Source organism: Eptesicus fuscus, chromosome 22, assembly GCF_027574615.1.
Source record: "Eptesicus fuscus isolate TK198812 chromosome 22, DD_ASM_mEF_20220401, whole genome shotgun sequence".
Lineage (NCBI taxonomy): Eukaryota > Metazoa > Chordata > Mammalia > Chiroptera > Vespertilionidae > Eptesicus > Eptesicus fuscus.
In genome coordinates, this window is record NC_072494.1 from 8,854,197 (window position 1) to 8,875,338 (window position 21,142).

A 21,142-nucleotide genomic window follows, 5' to 3' on the forward strand; every position below is an offset into this window, starting at 1 on the left:
CATTTTTTTAATAGAACAAAATAATGCAAAAGAACTATAATAATTGGAGCACATGAAGATCCACTATTGTTTACTTTTTGTTAGAAGCTGAGATGAAAGAATTGAGATTTTATTAAGAAATTTTGGTGGCGCCGAAACCGGTTTGGCTCAGTGGATAGAGCGTCGGCCTGCGGACTCAGGTGTCCCAGGTTCGATTCCGGTTAAGGGCATGTGCCTTGGTTTCGGGCACATCCCCAGTGGGGGGTGTGCAGGAGGCAGCTGATCGATGTTTCTCTCTCATCGATGTTTCTAGCTCTCTATCCCTCTCTCTTCCTCTCTGTAAAAAATCAATAAAATATATTTAAAAAACGAAGAAGTCTATTATCTTTGAAAAAAAAAGAAAGAAAGAAAGAAAGAAAGAAAGAAAGAAAGAAAAAGAAAGAAAGAAATTTTGGTGGCAAGGTAATCGCAATTCTCTATAAAGTAGAACTCTGCTTCTTTGCAGATCTCCAAAGTGTGAATTTGACAGTTTAGCAGAACAACTTGATAATCTTATATACTTCTGGTGAGGTGGGCGCCCTTTACATTTTTAACAATGAAAATAAAGTCTATTAAATTGAAACTCTGAAAAAACACCCACACACAGAAAGATCCTTCAATGTGTGAAACACCAGAGTAAATTAACTAACTCTATTCTCCGAAGTCATGGAATGGAGAACAGACAGGTATGAGTAATTTATTCAACTTTTAAGTGACAGTGACCTTGTGCCCTCTATGGTCAAACACGAATACTACAAGAAACAAGCAGTTCTCTTAAAAGGAGGAGAGCCCTGGTCCAGTGGCTCAGTGGATTGGAGTGTTGTCCTGATGTGCCAGGGTTGAGGTTCGTTCCCTAGTCAGGGCACATACAGGAATCAACCAGTGGGTGCATGAGTGGAAGGAACAGCAGATTTCTGTCTCTCTCTACCTATCTATCTAAACAACAAAAGAGAAAAAAATTATTTAAACAAGTAGGAGAGCATAACAATGTGAATTGAAGGGAAGATCTTCAAACTTAGTGTGAAAAGTAGAAGACATAAGACAAGGCAAAAAATACTTAAGTGTGACTAAGTAGATGTTCTTAGGGTCAACTTATTGAGTGGCTAAGATTTAATTATAATTATAAGCAAAAGCCGAACATAAAAGGTCACTAACAGAATTCAATTTACGAAAGTTATTTTCCACAATGGAATATACAGTTGATGTATTATAGAATTGTATACTTGAAACCTATATAATTTTAGTTATTAGTGTTACTGTCACCCCTCCTTCTCTTATTGTATTTAAGGCACTTCTTTTCACTTGGTGAAATGTAATGGGACATTTGGGGTACCTCCCATTTCATTTCTAGGCTCTGCAGAATGGGGTTATATATTCACACGAGCAAAATTTAGTTATCACACACAAAAAATTTTTAGTTATCACAAAATGTTGATATCCATTTTAGAAGCATTTCTATCTGTAGCATCTTGTATATAAATTAATATTATTTTTTCCATCATCTTCTATTGGTCTGACATTCTCTTATAATTAATTTTTTATGATGGTGCAAAATCAGTTTTGAGAAAAAAGTTTAACTTAAGGTAACACAAAACATTGCAGTTGGTATTAATGATTTTTACTGTACAGTAAAATCTCATTTCATGAATATAAATGGCTATGTTTTTAAAAATAAATTGCTCTGTTGTATCCAGATATCATTAAAATGTAAATTTTCTGCTACTGTGAATAGACAAGACTGTTGCATCATTTAAGTAAAATAAATGCTAAGCACGTTGTTCACATCATTATCACCACAGTATCCTTTTTGTCTGTGTGCCACCTTATCTTCTAACGTTAGCTTGACAGTAACTTATGGTGTGCTGCTAGATAAGTCATCAAAATCCAGGGGTAAGAGTCCTGGTTGGTAAGATGTGGAAATTAAGGGCATGACTTGCAACTTGCATCTATCACTTCAGTTCCTATCTCACTGGACACAACCTAGTCACATGGTATCTGATTGGATGGGAAACTGGGACATTAGTTTTTAGCCGAGCCGCCCAGTGCCCAGCTACGACTTCTATAGTTGTAGAAGGGGATAACATGTTAGAGGGACACAAAGTAGTCTCTGCTACCGTTAAGTCAATGAGACAGTATGCTCTGGGTTTATCCTGTTCCCTCTCAAAAGACCTAAGATTCCAACCAAGTGAGATAGTCATTAAAGAGATCATCTTGAATGTATATATTTAAAAAGACAGTTATTAAAAACTTCAAATCTTGACCTACTGTTAATAACCAATTACTTATCCCTGATCTCTCAACAAAACACTACAGCTGTGGAATTTTATGGCTGTTTCCCAGCCCAAGTAGGTAATACACTAGTAAAAACACCCCAATTCTCCACTACAAAAATTACATCAGAATAAATGTAACATGTCTATTACACTTTATAAAGAAAAACATCATGGAGAGTAGGTGGGTGAACTGCTTATCATACTGGGCCAGCCAAGTCCAAGGGGTTATCTCTTAACCTAGAGAGTATCTGACGTATAATAGATACATTACTTTTATCTGCACAACTCCCCTCCTTCTGCTGGGGACTCACCACCCCCATCTTACTTTGGGGAAATTATCACTCAAATCCAGTCACCTGGACAGCAGTCTTCTCATTCTGTCCTCACCTGGCAGGGGGTAAGAAATTTTGGGGTCTTTTTAGTTTTTTAAAAATTGATTTTAGAGAGAGAGAAACATCAATCGACTGCCTCCTGCACGTGCCCTGACCGGGAACCGAACCCACAACCTTCTGGTGTACAGAATGATGCTCCAACCAACCAAGCCACACCGGCCAAGGCAAGGATGTATTTCTTAAAAAATAAAAAAGATGCCGAAACAGGTTTGGCTCAGTGGATAGAGCGTCGGCCTGCGGACTGAAGGGTCCCAGGTTCGATTCCGGTCAAGGGCATGCACCTTGGTTGCGGGCACATCCCCAGTAGGGGGTGTGCAGGAGGCAGCTGATCGATGTTTCTCTCTCAATGTTTCTAACTCTCTATCCCTCTCCCTTCCTCTCTGTAAAAAATCAATAAAATATATTTAAAAATAAAATAAAAATAAATAAAAAAGATTTGCTTCTTGCACATCTGCTTTCTCCAGTTTCCCATTTGTTTCGTTCCTTGCCTTTCATGATCAAGATGTCTCAGCTACCTGATAATCCTCACTCGATTGCCTGTTCATGTATTTTTTAAAACTATATTTTTATTGATTTCAGAGAGGAAGGGAGATAGAAATATCAATGATGAGAGTCACTGATTGGCTGCCTCCTGCATGCACACTATTGGGGATCAATGGTGTAACCCTGGCATGTGTCCTTCACTGGAATAGAACCTGGGACCCTTCAGTCCACAGGCTGACGCTCTATCCACTGAGCCAAACCAGCCAGAGCTTGCCTGTTCATATTTAAGAGGAGCTAAAACATAGATTAGAAGCTCTGCGTGTTATGGTGGAAAGGGGTTGTTGAACCTCACTGCTGAGTGATCTGGCAGGGTCATTTATTGGGAAACGCTCACTTTCAAGAATTTTTTTTTTTTTTAATATATTTTATTGATTTTTTACAGAGAGGAAGAGAGAGGGATAGAGAGTTAGAAACATTGATGAGAGAGAAACATCAATCAGCTGCCTCTTGCACACCCCCCACTGGGGATGTGCCCGCAACCAAGGTACATGCCCTTGACCGGAATCGAACCTGGGACCCTTGAGTCCGCAGGCCGACGCTCTATCCACTGAGCCAAACCGGTTTCGGCACTTTCAAGAATTTGAAGTCTTTTCTCTTGTGCTAGTTATTCTCCAAGAGACTTCCAATTTCCTGCTGAGAGGGCAGAGGGCAGGGGATTGAGGGGTGGATCACAGCCTCAGTATGAATCCATTCACATAATCCATTTTTAAATACAGAACTGAGTGGCTCTCACCTTGGATAATGCATCTGTGTCAGTTTCCTAGGGCTGCAGTAACAACCTACCACAAACCGTGTGGCTTAGGACAACAGAACTTCATTGTCTCCCAGATCTGGAGGCTGGAAGTCTGAAGCCACGGTGTCAGGGAGGCCATGCTTCCTTAAGGCTCTAGAAGTGATTCCATGCCGCTCTCCCAGCTTCTGGTGCTTGCGTGTTCCTTCGCTTGTAGACTTTGTTCCAATCTCCTTCATGTGGTCTTCTTCCCTTGGTGTGTCTTTCCTGTGTTTCTGTCTCTTCCCCTCTTCTTGCAAGGACACTGTCAGAATGGATTTAGGGCCCCCTCTCTACTCTGCCCCACCTAATGACTTTAGGATTGAATTGTTGGAAAGGGAGTGGGAGGATATTAAAACATGTCCACGTTTTAAAAAACCAAACATGTCCACAAATTCTTCAACACTATTTCTGAGGTGGCATCTAATATTCCTCTAGAATATGGGCTGGCCTCTCTGGCTTGCTTCTAATACAGTGATGCAGAAGTAACACTGTGTGACTTGTGTGAGTCTTCCCAGCCCAGGTGTGAGAAAGGAGTGCACTCCATTAAGAGGACACTAGTCCCAGCCACCATCTAAAAAGAACTATAAAAGAACTCCTACGATTTCTCTACCTGAGCACAATAAACCCCCAGAACTGTGAGGGATAATAAATGCTTCTTATTGGTTTATTTTGCTAAGTTTCGGGTGGCGGAAATATTGGATTGGAACAGAAGGGTAGAAGAAAGGAAGGGAGAAGGGGAAGTAGGGGCAGAGGAAGAGAAAGTACACATATATTATAAAAACTAAAAATAAATTTTAAAAGACTACAAGTGGTAATATGATTAAATTATTTAAGACAAATTACAAACATGCCAGTGAACTTGATTAAACTGAAAAATCTTTGATATGGGTTAGAAAGCTCAGTTTCTAAGTTGACAGGTTATGATGGGCTATTTTACTCTTATCCCTGGCCAATGCTTTCCTTGTAGGATGAGGAGACCCCAAACCAAATCGTCTATTGTGAGGTAAACATTATCAATATTAAGTGTTTGCTGCATATGTTAAATCTCTTCAGAAAAAAGCAACCTGGGTATTTTATCTTGAGGGCCTTAAGTAAGAATAGCTTATGTTGCAAGGGAGAAAATTCAACTCAAAGTGACTTGCAAAAGGGGCAACTTACTGGCAGTGGTGGGGCTGGTCAACTTGCTATAGTTCATCCAGTATCATACAGATTTTCGTTTTCTCTTAGCTTTGTTGGGGCCATCCTCAAACTCTACATAGTTATGAACGAGAGAATTCTCAGTGGGACCAAATTTTATGAACAAGATTAATTTTTAAAAAACAAAAGCATGACCAGTCTTAGTCATTTGTTGTTTACTAGAACTACTGCTTTCTATGGAGTAGTACACCCTAAACCCAGCTCACCAAACTCACCTCGGCCAAGGAAATACGCAAGCTTCCTAAGGTGGTCACTACACGAGTCTGGGATTTACTAGCAAACAGTACAACAAAGGACTTGAGTATCACGCAGAAACAGGCAGGGGCAAAGATGACCTGAAATCTGGTCTTTCAGTCAAGGAAGGAAAGAACATACAATTTCTTTGGGTTCAGTAGAAGATACAGCAAATTGGACTAGGCAACAGTGGAATTAACATTCCATGGGCAATAATAAAATTTTTTAAAAGCATCAAAAGATCCCCTAGCTGGTTTGGCTCAGCGGATAGAGTGCCAGCCTGCAGACTGAAGGGTCCCAGGTTCGATTCTGCTCAAGGGCACATGCATGGGTTGCAGGCTCAATCCCCAGTAGGGGGCATACAGAAGGCAGCCAATCAATGATTCTCTTACCATTGATGTTTCTCTCTCTCCCCTTCTCTGAAATCAATAAAAATACATTTTTAAAAAATCAAAAGATTACATTTGATGCTCAAAATATCTTTAAAAAATGTTAAAAAGAAATAAGTAGCACTGACTTGTGAAGGTCTTTATACATGAAGACTATCCTTTGATATGTTGTATTTTTTCTGAATTGGGCAGGACTCTTGTATTTTCAAATCCTCACAAGTAGAGTGGGTAAGAATACAACTCTGGTGCTAGACTGGGGTTCAAAACCTGGATGGCACTTTCTAGCGATAAAACTTCGGCAAGTTAACTCAGCACCTGTTACAAGTCTGTGTATGGGAACAACAGTACCTACTGTCTAAGGTTTTTGAGGATCAAATATTACTTTATTTGTGTACGTTTAGTTCTGCCTAAAGCACTTAGAACAATGCTCAGTACATATTAAGCTTTTTGTAACTGTTAGCTATGGTAAGGAAAACAGATGACATACATGGAGTCACTGCCTGTCTTTTCTTTAAAATGTTTTTATTGATTTGAGAGAGGGAAGGAGAGGGAGAGAGACAGAAACATCAATTGGCTGCCTCCCATATGTATCCCGACCTGGGACCGAAGCTGCAACCTAGTCACGGGCCCTGACTGGGAACGGAACCAGCGAGCCTTTGGTGCACAGGACGACACTCAACCACCTGAGCCACACTGGCCAGGGCACCACTGTATTTCTTAAGTCTTGTTTGAATCAAGAATTTGTATAGAACTATCTCTTTATTTGAAAAATATATAAACTGAAAGTCTCCACCTTCTTGTATATGTTGAAAACTTTCATTAAAGATCTGTTGGATATAAAATATGGTCCAAGTGGCTCAAAATGAATTCTATGACATATTCTAAAGTCATACTTATTTTGAAAGTCTGAAGATTTTTTTTTTATGGTAAAAAAATACCACGCTGAAACTTTTTATTTTGCTAATGTACAAATAGAAGATCACAGTCCACTTTTTATGGTTTCTAAACACAACTGATGATTTCTGTAAGATGCTGCTGACCTTCACAGAGCAGTGCCTGATCTTCTGTGAAAGCCCAACCTGCCTGCCTTCCGATCCACCAATTTAATGTCTTTTCAGAAGTCTTGTCGGATGTTTTCTTTGTTGGCCTCTCCAAGTTGCTGCTTCATTTGAAAGACTTCATTTTCTAATTGTACAATAGTCCTTTCAATCTCATAATTCTTACTGACCAGGGATACCCAACTAGAATAGAAAAATAAAGAAAAAATTATTCATTGTAAAATTTCTTTTAGATTTTACCAGATATACATTTTCAGCCAGGGCCGTAACATTAATCTTCACTTTTAACTTTTCTTTTCAATGTTTTTAATGATTTCAGAGAGGAAGGAAAGGGAGAGAGAGGTAGAAACATCAGTGATGAGAATCACTGATCGGCTGCCTCCTGCATGCCCACACTGAGGATTGAGCCCACAATCCGGGCATGTGCACTAACCAGGAATTGAACCGTGACCTCCTGGCTCATAGGTTGATGCTCAACCACTGAACAACACTGGTTAAGATGCATTATTTCTTACAACTACATGTGAATTTATAATTATTTCAAAAGAACTGAAGAGATAAGAGTGAGAGAAGATAGTATTTTAAGTGATTAACTGAAAAGGAGAGAGGAATAGGACAGAGGCATTAGTTAAACAGTGGAGAAATTTCTGGAACTGATAAGAAAGAGTTCCAGTGATTCAAGGAGCCTTCCCCTAGGAAAAAATCTCTAAAGACAAACAAAAAGAAACACACATGTATGTTTGGGTTATATTAGCTTGGAAAAAATATGAAAAGATGCCTAGTAAGTAACATGGAGTACATGAAGGTGGAGGGGAAGGCGAAACAAGGGAGAATAATGTATGTGACGGAGGGAGGGAAGGTAGAACAACAGCAAAGAAGAAAAGAAAAAATAATACAAAAATTCACAATTATATTTAGGAATTTGTATAAACTTATTTGTGTATACGAAGAACAACATTCAAAAAAGAAAATACAGCCCTAGCTGGTTTGGCTCAATGGATAGAGTGTCGGCCTGTGGACTGAAGGGTCCCGGGTTCAATTCTGGTCAAGGGCATATGCCTGGGTTGCTGGCTCAATCCCCAGTGGGGGGTGTGAAGGAGGCTCATCAATGATTCTCTCTCATCATTGATGTTTCTCTCTCTTTTTTCCTCCCTTTCTCTCTGAAGTAAAAATAAAAATAAATAACAAAAAGAAAATACATAAACAAAGGATAAAAAGGACTGAGACACAAATTATCAAGAAAGTACTAAAAACTCCCTTCTGAAAGCTAAAAAATAGATAATTTTTCCCCCTTTAAAAATAGGTAGAACTGCATTCAGAGATGAAACACTGCACTGCAAACAGGGCACTCTAAGCACAGAATCAATTAGCAGCGGTGCAGGTTTTGGTTTCCCTCTTCCACTGTCTTCTAAGCCCTTGCTTCAGAAAGAGGCAAGGCAGTGAGGAGCAGGGCTCAGAAGACAGCATTGCTTTGACACCTGTGGCATCCAGCCCATTGGAATACTGTTTGAATCAGACTACTGAATCTTGATCTTAAGTTTACTAAGCAATTTAACACATGATGGAATTGTAGGTACTCACTTTGACTCCATTTCTCTTAATTTAGATCCAGCTGTGAGTTGCATGTTCTTTCGCTGCCAGTTTAAATCTTGAATATGTTTCCTGTGAAAAAATATTTATAAAACCCACCTACATTTTAAAATTTTCTACTGACTAAAATCAACCGAAAAAAACCTAGTCAATATATCTTTAATTCCTTGAGAACAGATATATGAAATCATAGACTTATTCCAGAAATTAACTTTCTTCTACTTATTTTTCAATTAAATTTCTTAAAACATGCCTATTGTGAAAAGATTAAGCATACACACATATGCAGGCTAGAAACTGAAAGTCCTCCTCCCATGTGCTTCTCCTCCCTGAGAACTGCTGGTTAGTTTTTGGTAGATGTCCTTTGGACTCTTTCCTATATAAGTATGTATGTGTTTTTTTACATAAATCAGAACATGCCTGCTATTCTGCAACTTTCCCCCTTCTAAAAGTTCCTTCTCAATGTCTGCAGATTGTAAATTGCAAGTGACCTGGTAGGGATGTTTTCAGACCGCAGGTCTATTTCTTCTCCACCCAGGTGGGGCACACCAACACTGGATGCTGGACAAAGAGCAGATCATCAACTGCTTACTCTCATATGACTATAATTCATTGGTTCCTTTTTCTTCTCACTCTATTAATTAGGGATTTACCTAAACTTTATTCTGAAATAAAGAGGAAAAATTTTACCTTAACTTCTGGAGCTCTTTCTGTGCATGTTCAATCATATGCACTAGATTTCTAAGGAAGAAAATGAGAAAAATCAGATTGAGGTACATCAAAATCTAATAGAACCAATTAAAAGTGATCTAGCTGACACAGGGTCATATTTTTCTGCTTAAAAATAGTTAAGATTGCCCTAGCTGGTTTGGCTCAGTGGATAGAGCGTTGGTCAGCAGACTGAAGCGTCCCAGGTTCGATTCTGATCATGCCCGGGTTGCGGGCACTTTGCTTCTGGTGTTCTCTATTTAGTCAATTCTTATTTTTACAGATTCTATATTTAGGGATTTTTCTACCCAATCAGATTCATTTGTAACCTCAAAGCCAATACTTGCAATGTTCTAGATCATTCGGCAGACATCTCAGAGCAGTAAAAATCTGAGCAGTGGACGCATGTGTTCCCAGCTGAAGTGGAATAAGAAGAGGCTCTGCCTGCTTGTGTCAGGTCTCATACAGAGATGACCGAAGGATGGAGTCTAATTTCCAAGTCTGGTAAGCTACTCAATACTCCTGAACTTCGTTTTCTCTTTTATTCATTTTATTTTATTTTTTTTAAATTTTATTTTATTGTTTAAAATATTACAAATGGTACTACATATATCTCTTTTTTCCTCCCATGTTTTCTCTTTTAAAAAGTAAAAAAAATAGAATCTCCCAGGATGAGTTAATTATATATACACATGTGTATATATTTTCCCTAGGAGAAATGTTACACTATTTGCTCATTCAGTATTCAAGACCACTTTTATAGAACATAGCATGCAAACAACAAGAATCAACTGTATAAACAATTCCCATTAAGGATTACATTCTACTAAGTTGTGATTTGTACATCAGACCTCAGAACTCATTTTATTACAATATTATACAACAAATGTGGCAGTTAGGTTTATGTACACAAACTCTGAGGTGGGTCTCAGATGGATGTGAGAGTCACATCGACTGGTTGCCTCCTGCATGCGCCCTGACCAGGCCCAGGGATCGAGCTGCAATCGAGGTACTTGCCCTTGATAGAATCAAATACACAGCCCTTCAGTCCCAGGGCCACTGCTGTAACCACTGAACGAACTGGCTAGGGCTCTACCATTTTTATCCCAGTTCCTCTACCCTACTTCCTACATTAAAAAACAAAACAAAACAAAAAAACCAAAGCTGTGGGTGGAATGGGTTTTTAAAAAACAATAAGCAATTTCTTACTCATTATATACTTTCCAGGCATTGCATCCATGCTGTGACATTAGTTCTAGATTCTCAATTCGAACCGCTTGATGCTCTAACTGGGCCATAGAATTGTTTACACATTCTTGCCATGCAGTAATGTCATTTTTCTGACCCGAGGAAGGGGCTGGAAGTTCATATCTGAAATTAAACAACAACATAACTACATAGTTCCCCAAACCTTGATTTCTCTTCCCAACAGAATGCCTCATGGGCCTATGCACACTATAAAAACTATCGAAGACTGAAGATAAGAGTCAGACCTTACACTAATAAAAAACCTATTTACCCTAAGGAGCAATCAATTTACAAATAAGAGTTAGCAATATTATATACAGTTACAAAAAATTGTTCCCATCAATGTGAACAGATTCACTAACCTATGGTACATTCATATAAAGGATTGCTATATTAAATATTAAATGATGTTACTGATGTGCTTAAAACATTAAGATGTTTGTAATATAGTAAGGGAAAAAAGGTCACAAAAAACCATGCTATCATTTTTGTAAGACACACCTACGATCCATCCACCTTCCACCCACATACCCACACCCCTCTAGAGAAAAAAACTGGACCTCACTCTATTCTCTTCACACTGCCCAGTCTTTTTTTTTTTTTTAAATATATTTTTTTATTGATTTCAGAGAGGAAGGGAGGAGAGAGTGATATAAACATCAATGATGAGAGAGAATCATTGATCGGCTGTCTCCTGCACGACCCCCACTGGGGATCGAGCCCGCAACAACCCAGGCATGTGCCCTTGGCCAGAATCGAACCTGGGATCCTTCAGTCTGCAGGCTGACGCTCTATCCACTGAGCCAAGCCGGCTAGGGCCACACTGCCCAGTCTTTTAACACTGCCAATAAAGCCAGCAAATACTTTTCATAAATCTCATCTTACTACTAATGAGTTACTACAAACGAAGCTTTCATTTCCATTTTAATGTTATTACTAGATACTGTGTAAAAACTGCAATTCTTAAAAAACTGAGAAAAATGCAACTGGAATCCAGAATACACCATTTTGTTAAAAAAAAAAAAAAAAAAAACTTAGGAAAAAATAAACCACACTTTATAAAAGTAGCATTTTTCAAACCTCTGACTATAACCTAGAGTCAGAAATATTTTACACTGTGATCCACTACACAAAGCAATACTTACCTTTAGATGCAATGCATTCTGACATTTTCTATCCTACTTCCTTACAAAGTGCTGTGATGCCTTTCTAAATTTACTTCACAACCTACTGCTTATGGGTCATTACAAGTTGGTGGGAGCATCTTCCCATACACCAGAAGTGGTCAGGGCACATATACCTGGGTTGTGGGTTCCATCCTTGGTTGGGGTACGTACAGGAGGCAACTGATCAATGTTTCTTTCTCTCTCTCCCTTCCTCTTTCTCAAATCAATAAAAACATATGCTTGGGTGAGCATTAAAAAAAAAGATTATCTTCGAACATTAACACAAGATTATATGAACTACTACTATATGGAAAAAAAATACATAAACAGACAAGGATTTTCTCCTTCCAATATTTTTTTTAACATGGCTATAGTAGTTTTACAAAAAAATTAAGATTAAAGTAAAGAATGATTTGAGCCCAGCTGACTCCAGAAATAGGACTTACCGTTTCATACTGAGCAATTCAATTGGTTGTCGAGCAGCCAGTCTTTCAAATTCATTTCTCATTATGTCTGTCTGATGAGTAAAAATTAGAGAAAGAATTGTTTCCAAAACCATATCAACAAGTTAAAATTAACCACCACCAAACAAATAATGAATCTAACCAACTAAAATACTTACACTTTACAAGTCTTCTCTGGGTTAAATGCTCTTTAGGATCTGGAGAATAGGCACACACTTCCTACGTCAAGGGGCCCAGAGGAAAGGACTGATTATCCTAGGTAAGTGATTCTCAATCCCAGTAGTAGACTAGAATCTGCTGGGAGCTTTGAAAACAATTCCAATCTCAGCCACATCTCACCCTTTTCCCCCAGTCCACTTAATTGTCCTGAAGTGGAGACTGGACATGATTATAATTTTTAATTGACCAGTCAATTGTAAACTAAAGCCAGTGTCAAGAATCATGGATGTAAGTATTCGTTGGAGGTGGGGAATAGAGGGCTTGGACATAAAATGATTTGCCGTAAGGCTATGAACCTAAGTCTATAGTTTCTTTTTTGGTCCTGGCTGCTATTTTTACACTTTACTCTTTACCAAGAATGAAGGGGGAAATGGGCAAAACAAAAACAAACAAAAAGGGGGAGGGGAGGTTTGAGGAAAAATATGTGATACCTTAATCAATAAAGTAATTAAAAAAAAAAAACTGGTTTCTGCTACCTGGTCTAACAATTTTACTATTTTCCAAAAAATTATGGTATAACTCTGTTTCTTTGGGTCCAATGTTTTGATCAATATCCTATTCCATTTGTTCTGCATATTTCCAGCCCTGAATATAAAGAACTGTGTAAGTGAAATATTAAGTTATCCCATGTCATTTCATTTTTGAAGGTTGCAACTTTCTCAACAATTAGGCCTAAGGGAGGGTTGGGGGGAAAAGCCTGCCAGCAGCCCACATTCCTGGTTTACGCGTTTTGCATTAAGAATTTCTTATTGGAGAAAACCTTTTTTTTTTCCCTTACTACTGCTGAGTTACACAAAGCTCTAAGAAAATATAGTTATCTAGTTTCCTGCAGAAAACCAGGGTATCCTAGCTAGAGGATATGCAGTGACAGACAAGGACAACAACCAACAATTAGATAAGAGAGAAGCTATAAAAATGAAGCAAGCAATCTGAGCCATTAATGTAGGAACTCTTACCTAACTCACATGGCCAGTAAGTGAGAGATCTGGAGTTTGAACTCAACTCGCTGCAAAGACTGAGCCAACTCTCATGGAGCTAATTTATGAAAAAACACTAGGCTTGTCTGGCACTAGGTAAGCGTTCACTGAATAAAACTGCCTTAGAAGCTCTTTAAATATCTAGGTGCCTATTGTGTACCAGGCAGTGTTCTAAGTGATAAAGATATGGTGGTGAAGAAGACATAACTACTTTAATTCTTTGTACAGTTTTATAAAAAATATAATATTTTCTGACTTATTTGTCTGTGCTCACACTCTCGAATGTAACCTCCATGAGTATGGACCTTACCTATCCTGTGCTCCCTTACCTGGCATAGAAAAAACCTTCACAAATAGTTGTTAAATGCATTAAAGGGCAATTTCAAAGCCATTTGGAGGAGTGGTTAAGGTCTTGAGCAAATTAGTTAGCTTCTCTAAGCTGCAGTTTTCTCATCTAAAAAATTTGGGATAATAAACATAATTATATAGTTCACAGGGCTATTTTTAGGACAGAGAGTGAGCCCAGTACACTACCAGCTCCTATTATTAAAAAGGATTAAATAATCAGAATACTAATTATAAAGCTAGGAAGCATGGTGTATTTTAGAGAGCTAAAAAAACTGGTTCAAGTATTTGTAAGTTTGTGATTGAATGCAATCTCTGAAACTTTCAAAAATCAATCTACTAAGAAAGCATTACTGTACTTAATTCTTGATGTGGTAATATCTATATTTGGATAACAATATTTAGAAAAAGCATGGGAAAATAGCGTATCATGGGAAAATCTCTCTCCTACTTAGCAGTAAAAAAGTCAATATTTTTTTCAAGTTACTTCAATATAAAGACTGCATTTTAACGATAGAATTCTTTCATAAATAAATGGTTACCTATAAGGGGGAAAAACCCCAAACATGTATGTATTAAAATGCTTAACAGAATCCATTAATTTAAAAGTAATATTTTACATTTAATTTTGCTCATTAGACCCTAAATATCTTGGGCGTACAGACAAAATATGTAAATGGTATATTACGTCGATATGGTTGGCTCCCTCATTCACATTCTGTAAACATCTAGGCTTTATACAAAGGCTACTACCATCCAGTGGTTCTCAGGAGCTTAGGTCATTAGGTTTATCTATACTTAAAAACCCTAGATCACTTTAGAGTGGACCTCAGAGCGTGGAGGACCCCGCTGAGAATTAACACAAGGAATCTCAGAAACACGTACTAATTTTTGCACTGTTAGGTAATTTTCGGACCTTCAGAAAGTCTGTGGGTCTCAGAATAAGAACCCCAGAGCAGAAGGCTTATCTATCTAGCTGTTTTTTTTTTAAAAAAAAAATCCTCACCCGAGGGTAGTTTTCCATTGCTTTTTCAGGAAGAGTGGAAGTGAGGAAAAGACAGAAACATGGATGTGAGTGAAACACATCAGTTGGTTGCCTCCCGCATGCCCCCCGACCAGGGCCCGGGCCTGCAACCGAGGTACGTGCCCTTGACCAGAATCCAACCGGGACCCTTGGTCCGCAGGCCAACGCTCTATCCATTGAGCAAAACCGGCTTCGGCCTATCTAGCTGTTTTCAATGGACTGGTAATATCTATGCAAGTTAAGCAAGCAATACTTAAAAAGCCCGAATTTAGAATTCACTTGAACGTGGTAAGGCTCTCAACCCAAAGTAAAGATTCGCGGGAATCCTGATTCCTATGCCGGGCTCAAGACATCACACTTACCTCAAAAGCAGAATAATCCGGGGCTGTCAGGTAGCTCAGGTAGTTCTTAGTAGGTCGGTATCTGCGAGTTTCCTCCTCCACCAGTGCCGCAGCCTAAGAACGAGAATGGGGGCCAGTGTTGGGGCAGCAAATGGTACGCTGCTGCTTCCAGCTCCAAGGGCCAGCGAGCGCGGGGTCTCCTACGTGGACACCCAAACTCACCGCTTCCCGCACTCCAGGCGCTTCATAACCTTGGTCAAAATACGGCAGCGCATCCACCACAGCCTCTCCAGCCACCAAACCGGTGCCCGCCATCCTTCAGTTCACCTGCGCTTTCTGAATCTGCGCAGGCTCAGGCCTACTTCATTACGCCTGCGCCCGCCGCGCACGATTTACGTCACGTGCGCATGCTCAGTTGTTGATGCTGAAGGCGCGCCCCGCCCTGTTGTTTTGTTTTGGCCGGATGTGACGTCACATTGTTGCCCATTCAGTGGACCGTCTCAATTTCCTGTCCCGGCCTGCACCACTTTTATGCTTCCGTCTGGCAGCGATTTGTGGAGGAGCGAGACCTTTGCTTTCCTCCAGGACGCTGATCTGTGAGGTGAATCTTAGAACTTCTGTGGGGCTGGCTGCAGGATTTGGCGGGGAGAGAGAGAAACTGGTTTCCCACCTTGGCTTACTCTTCTAATCTTCCACCTCCCCTTAAACTCCTCTCCCCTTGCACTTCCATGCTGTACTCCCACTCTTCGTTCTCGGCACCCTAAGATTCTGCGCTTTGGATAAGTGCAGTTTTTTCACAGATTCTAGAAGTGGGCGCCAGTCCCCAACTTTAATGGTTTGCCTACCAAAAGGAACAAAAATCTTGTCATTTTGCCTTCAGGGCGTTTATAAAATCCATTTTGTTGTTAAGACAACCAGTAATAGAATATATCCTGCCCTGTGTGCAATCTAAATCCAAGCTTTTTGTCTGCCAAGTGCCTGAAAATGTTGGCCACGGTAATTAAGCCCGGTTGGTCTAGGCCCTAGACTCTAGGGTCAATTCAGATCGTCATTTATGCAGTGGATTTTAGTATATTGATTTTTATATCCTGCAACTTTATTCGTTTATTGTTTCTAATAGTTTTTTGGTGGAGTCTTTAGGGTTTTCTATATATAGAATCATATCTGAAAAAGTGACACCAGATTACTTTTTAACCTGTTAGATAAATGTGCAAGCTATAGATTAAAGTGAAATAAAAGATCTTTACATTTTAAGCAATTTTACTTAAAATTCTCCAAGAGACCCATGGAATTTTTGTATTTATTCATTAAAAGAACTGTAAACAACATTTTATACACATCTTGAACAATTCTTTTACAAACATGTCCAGAATTCATAAAACTTTACAAAAACAAAATACAACAGACCTAAGAAAAGGAAGCAGCTCCAGTTTACAGGGATAAAATACGACCCCCATCCCCAAAGCAAAGGTCTCCTCACAGAGGGATGGCCAGGATCCACCACAATAATACCTCCTACCCCCATTTTATAAACAATTCCCAGTTACTGATTGTTCCCTTGGGTTGGATTGTCAGAAGAGACCAAATGGAGAGATATCTGGTAAAAGCCCCACTGGGGTAAGCTGCTTAATAAACATTTTTAAAAGACATAGGCTCAGTTCTATTTGCTGGACCCACATCTATAGCATTTATGTAGCACCGGTTACCTGGTGTCTGCTTCAGTTCATCCATGCACACCTGAATGGATGAACTGACAATACTGTACAAGTCAATAAACTGTATCCTCATATTCCTTGTAAGGTTTTGTTAAGCTTGAATAAATATTTTTATGCCAGTTAAAACCATCATCAGGAGTTGAAGAAAACTGACATTTGCTGTAACACCAAAGAAAACTGCACCCTCACTGACAAGCTCCTCTTTCCAATCACTACTGCGGCTTTAGACCTTAAAGGTTGGGGTGATTATGTGGTGTTGTCCCAGGAAATGTTCATATTCATGACTCCAATTAGAGCAAAAATTCCAACAATCCTAGGAGAACCGAAAAAGTCTCATCTAGACATCTGTAGTTTGAAGTCCCTTATCCTCAGAGCTGAGTTGGCCCTGGTACACTTCAGCTTAAAAGAAAACGTTTTCAATAGCTACAATCCCATAGAGCTCAAATTTCCATCTCAGGACTAACCAACTTTATCTGTGTTCACCAACTAACAGTTTTGGCTTCAGTCCTGGCTCTGTTTGTATAACTTTGGGCAAGTTATTTAACTCCTTTGAATTACAGTTTCTTCACTAGTATAATGGAGATGCAAATATCTCCGAAAGTTGATTTGAAGACTAAGATGACATACATACATGTACCACAGTGCATGGCATGGGGTAGACACTAAAAAAGTAAAATAAAAGGTAGTTCTCATGCCCTTGGAAGGACATTTTCTATTAGTTATAATTCCAACAAGTTTCATGTTGACACATGAGGGACATGCTACTCCAGTGCCACACAGTGTGGGGGAGGAGTTGCAAGATGTCTACTGTTACAAGGTACTCAATTACAGTACGAATAAATAGGGCTTCCAATAAGTGAGATTCCCCTAGACAGAACACTGGACAAATAACAGCCCATAGGTTTAAAGGTGCCGTGTATTTCAGTGATGAGAATTGTGTGGAGGGCTAGTCTTAGCCACTTCTGTCATGCCTCCCTAGTACCTTGAACTCAGCATTTCTCTCATTGTGCTCCTCTTTGAACTGCTTTTTAAAAAAATGCAACACCAAGTCTTTCCCTGATAAAAGACAAGTGCCTTTATAGCCTAAGCACAAAACAAAGAATAAGCCCAAGAATAAGGTAGAAAAGGCCACTTAAAAACAACCAGAGGCAGGGTGAAGAGAGCATTGGTTCCAGATGACTCCCGACAATTCTCCAGTGATTACAAAGCAGCAGCAGGAGAATCCTCCTCCAAGACTCTGGCCCGCTCTGTAACCTTTTCAGCTTTCAAGGATTTTGTAGAATACTTCAGGGCATCCTGACTCTTGGAAAAATATTTTCTTTGGCACTTTCTGTCCTATTTAGGATGAGACAGCAGTGGGAGAGTTCATTTCTTCTGCAGAAATTTCATTTTACTTCCTACAGGGAGAAAAAGGTAGAGTGAGCTCTCATTAGTTCATTTTTATTTATTGTACATTATCTGAAGCAAGGGATTAACAACCTAGTTATTCAGAACAGCCCTGGAGTAAGCTGCTATATCAAGCTAACAGTTGATGTGATTAACCACCTCCCCCAAGGGTCTAATTGTAGAGGTAGAAAAGAACTCAGACATCATCTAATCCAGTGGTTTTCAGCCCTGCCTGTAGGTTAAAATCACTGGCCTGCTCCCCAGAGATTATAATATTGTAGTCAGAGCTGAGAACCACTGATCTAATCTAACCCCATGGTATAAAGATGAAACAACAGCCCAAGGCATAATTTGTCCATGGTCTCTCAGCTAGTTAAGGACAGGGCCTAATTTTAATTAAGGGTATATATTTCAAAAACCAATGTAAATACCATAGACTGTAGGTTCTTCATTGTTTTGGGCTAGCACACCACACTTCTATATCATACTGAAAACTTAAAAGGTAACTATAATTGAACAATCATAAACTACCATGTTTCTTTTAAAAATATATATTTTTATTGATTTCAGAGAGGAAGGAAGAGGAGAGAGATAGAAACATCAATGATGAGAGAGAATCACTGATTGGCTGCCTCCTGCATGCCCCCCACTTGGGATTGAGCCCACAACCCAGGCATGTGCCCTGACTGGGAATCGAACCATGACCTCCAGGTTCATAGGTCGATGCTCAACCACTGAGCCATGCAGGCCGGGCTCATGTTTCTTTATGAAGTGTAAAATTAGAGACTTGCAGGACAACCTCTGTTGTTTCAGATGTCCTCTAAGCCAGGTGTTTTTAAACTGGAGTCCATGGATGGACTTTAGGGGGGTTCATGAATACCCTAAAATGATATGCAAAATGTTTGTATGTTCTAACTATATTTTTCTGGGGAAAAGTCTAGTTTTTATAAGATTCCCCCAGGGATGTGACCTAGAAAAGAGTAATAATCGTGACATGCAAATTCTTACATCATAAGAGAGCATCATCTGAGGAAAATGGTCCCATGGACAACTCTGACGGAGAATCCCAACCTCTGAGAAAGAGACTTCTTTTGCTCCAAAACACTTTGGAATTAGGGGTCATGGTTTCTGGTCAGCCTTCTTGTGTTATATCATTGATCTGATTGTAAAGCTTTTGCAATGAGGCATGCTTATTGCAAAAGCTTTTCTCAGCCTCGTTTTTCTAATAGGAAGACAGGGCAACTCACCGAGACTCCGCAAAATTCTGTTCACCCCACTGGGTTCAGACTCAGGAATTGTTTCCAAATACTGGAAGGCCCGGACCTCAAACAAACCTACAAGGAAAACTTACGGTGAAATTGTTCAACGCTCAAGACTGAAAATCAGTTAAATAAAACTCTGTGTTCACTACTATGTATCTTCATAGTTAAAACAACATTACAAAAAATATTTCCCAAAATAAACAACTCAGATTTTGAGCCCTTGTAGCTTTATGCTATTTTTTGTTTATATTATTTTCAAACCTTCCAAGTGCTCACTAAATAGGGAGGGAGAACTTCATGAGGAAACCGACCTTTCACCCCACTTTTCCGAAGCTCTCGGTCCTGGATGAATCCTGCAAACATCTGAGTTTCCATGAAGAGATCCAGGAAGTGGCGAACGCTGCGGGATGTGTGAGATTTACGGAATGGCTCCCTTTGGAATACACGCTCCCCACGCTCAGTGACAGTCATGTTCAGAGAGTAATGTCCCACCAGCTCCACGAAAAACCTGACAAATGCTTCGGACACCAGAGAGTTGAGTGTCACCTCTGATGCAAAATGAAAGAGAAAAAGAAAAGAAAAGTCCTCTAAATTTTGTGTTTATGGGAACACTGGGTCTAGTTACAAAACTGAGGCCTAGGAAATCATAGGTTAAAGGAAGGAGAATGAACATAGGAATACTCATTCTTAGTTTCTTGCACTCTCCATGACCTGCAAAGGCAAACAGCTTACATTCTTACCTTCAATTCCTTCCCATACATCCACTCCCATTACATGTTTGATATGCAAAGCCTGGCTTGCACATCTATGATTTCAGTGGAACTGCTCTTTCTGAGGCCACCAGTGAGAACCAGACAAAGTTGATCTGCTCTTCTATTGTTAGACTTCTTTAAATTCTATGTTGCATTTGTGCAAACCTCCTCCTCAGTCCTTGGGTCTCCCACAACTATATGCTTTCTTGATTTCCTGATTCCTCTCCCACCTTTAGGATCAACATTTTTTTCTTGCATTTCGTTCCTCTTCCTGAGCACAGTCCCTTCCTTAAGCAGCTAATTGGCATACAGATAGATAGAGCTGGCTCTCCACATTGAGAATTCCGAACCTTAGATCTCCATCCCTGGCATTTCACGAAAATCCACCTTCTACGTTTTCAGACTTCCTATGGGTGACCATCATTTGGCTGTCCCATTAGCACTTAAATCCCATTTGTCTAAAAGTCACCATAAGAGGTCCTTTCAGGAAATTGGTAGAATATGAATTGAATAAATAAATGATACATGTTCTGAACCATATTCATTGTATTTCACCACCAAAATCAGTTTCTCTTTCAACTTTCCCATTTCATATAGCATCATGATTATTCCATAATAAATAATAATTTATTGAGTGCTTAAGATATGTCAAGCACTGTACTGTGCTTTTATAAATGTAAAAGTAAGATGAGGTAGGTATTATTTATTCCTCTTTTACAGATGAGGAAACTGAGACTCCAAACAAAGACATTCTCCGGAGTCATCTCATCTAGTACAGAGAGAAGCTGTCCGACTGCCAAGTCAGGTGATTTGTAACCAGTACCGCATACTACAATGCATTGCCTTCCAGGGTCCAGGCTCAAGCCTCAGATTCACCTTCGACTCCTCCTTTTCCTTTCATATCCAAACAGTACTTTCCCCCTTCACAATGCCTCTAGCTCTTTCCCATGGGCTTTCAAATAGCAACTTCTAAATGTATGTTGCTAGGTTAAATATTTCCTCTGAATCCAAATACATGTATTTGAAAGCCTACTTGGTATCTCCATTTGTATGTATGATAGGTAGTGGA

At 39.4% G+C, this 21,142-nt stretch overlaps 2 protein-coding genes across 5 annotated transcripts in view; both read right to left on the bottom strand.

Annotated features, from left to right (window-relative positions):
• Window positions 1-6,321: 6,321 nt before the first annotated feature.
• Window positions 6,322-15,310, bottom strand: BCAS2 (BCAS2 pre-mRNA processing factor). The gene is made up of 7 exons (XM_008147190.3): window positions 15,181-15,310; window positions 14,980-15,072; window positions 12,035-12,105; window positions 10,384-10,545; window positions 9,157-9,207; window positions 8,458-8,538; window positions 6,322-7,059 (listed from the first exon to the last, which is right to left on the bottom strand). The coding sequence occupies exons 1-7, from the start codon at window positions 15,271-15,273 to the stop codon at window positions 6,933-6,935; spliced, it is 678 nt and encodes a 225-aa protein (XP_008145412.2). The 5' UTR covers window positions 15,274-15,310; the 3' UTR covers window positions 6,322-6,932.
• Window positions 15,311-16,244: 934 nt separating this feature from the next.
• The window catches only part of DENND2C (DENN domain containing 2C), a 51,323-nt gene continuing 46,425 nt past the window's right edge, over window positions 16,245-21,142 (bottom strand). For 3 of the 4 annotated variants that reach the window (XM_008147191.3, XM_054712317.1, XM_054712316.1), the window contains 3 exons: window positions 19,633-19,869; window positions 19,307-19,393; window positions 16,245-18,070 (listed from right to left, as the gene is read on the bottom strand). In XM_008147191.3, the coding sequence (XP_008145413.2) occupies window positions 18,039-18,070; window positions 19,307-19,393; window positions 19,633-19,869 (356 nt within the window). In that variant the 3' untranslated portion in view covers window positions 16,245-18,038. The remainder of the gene's footprint in view (window positions 18,071-19,306; window positions 19,394-19,632; window positions 19,870-21,142) is intronic. The other variant, XM_054712318.1, reaches the window with a different exon arrangement.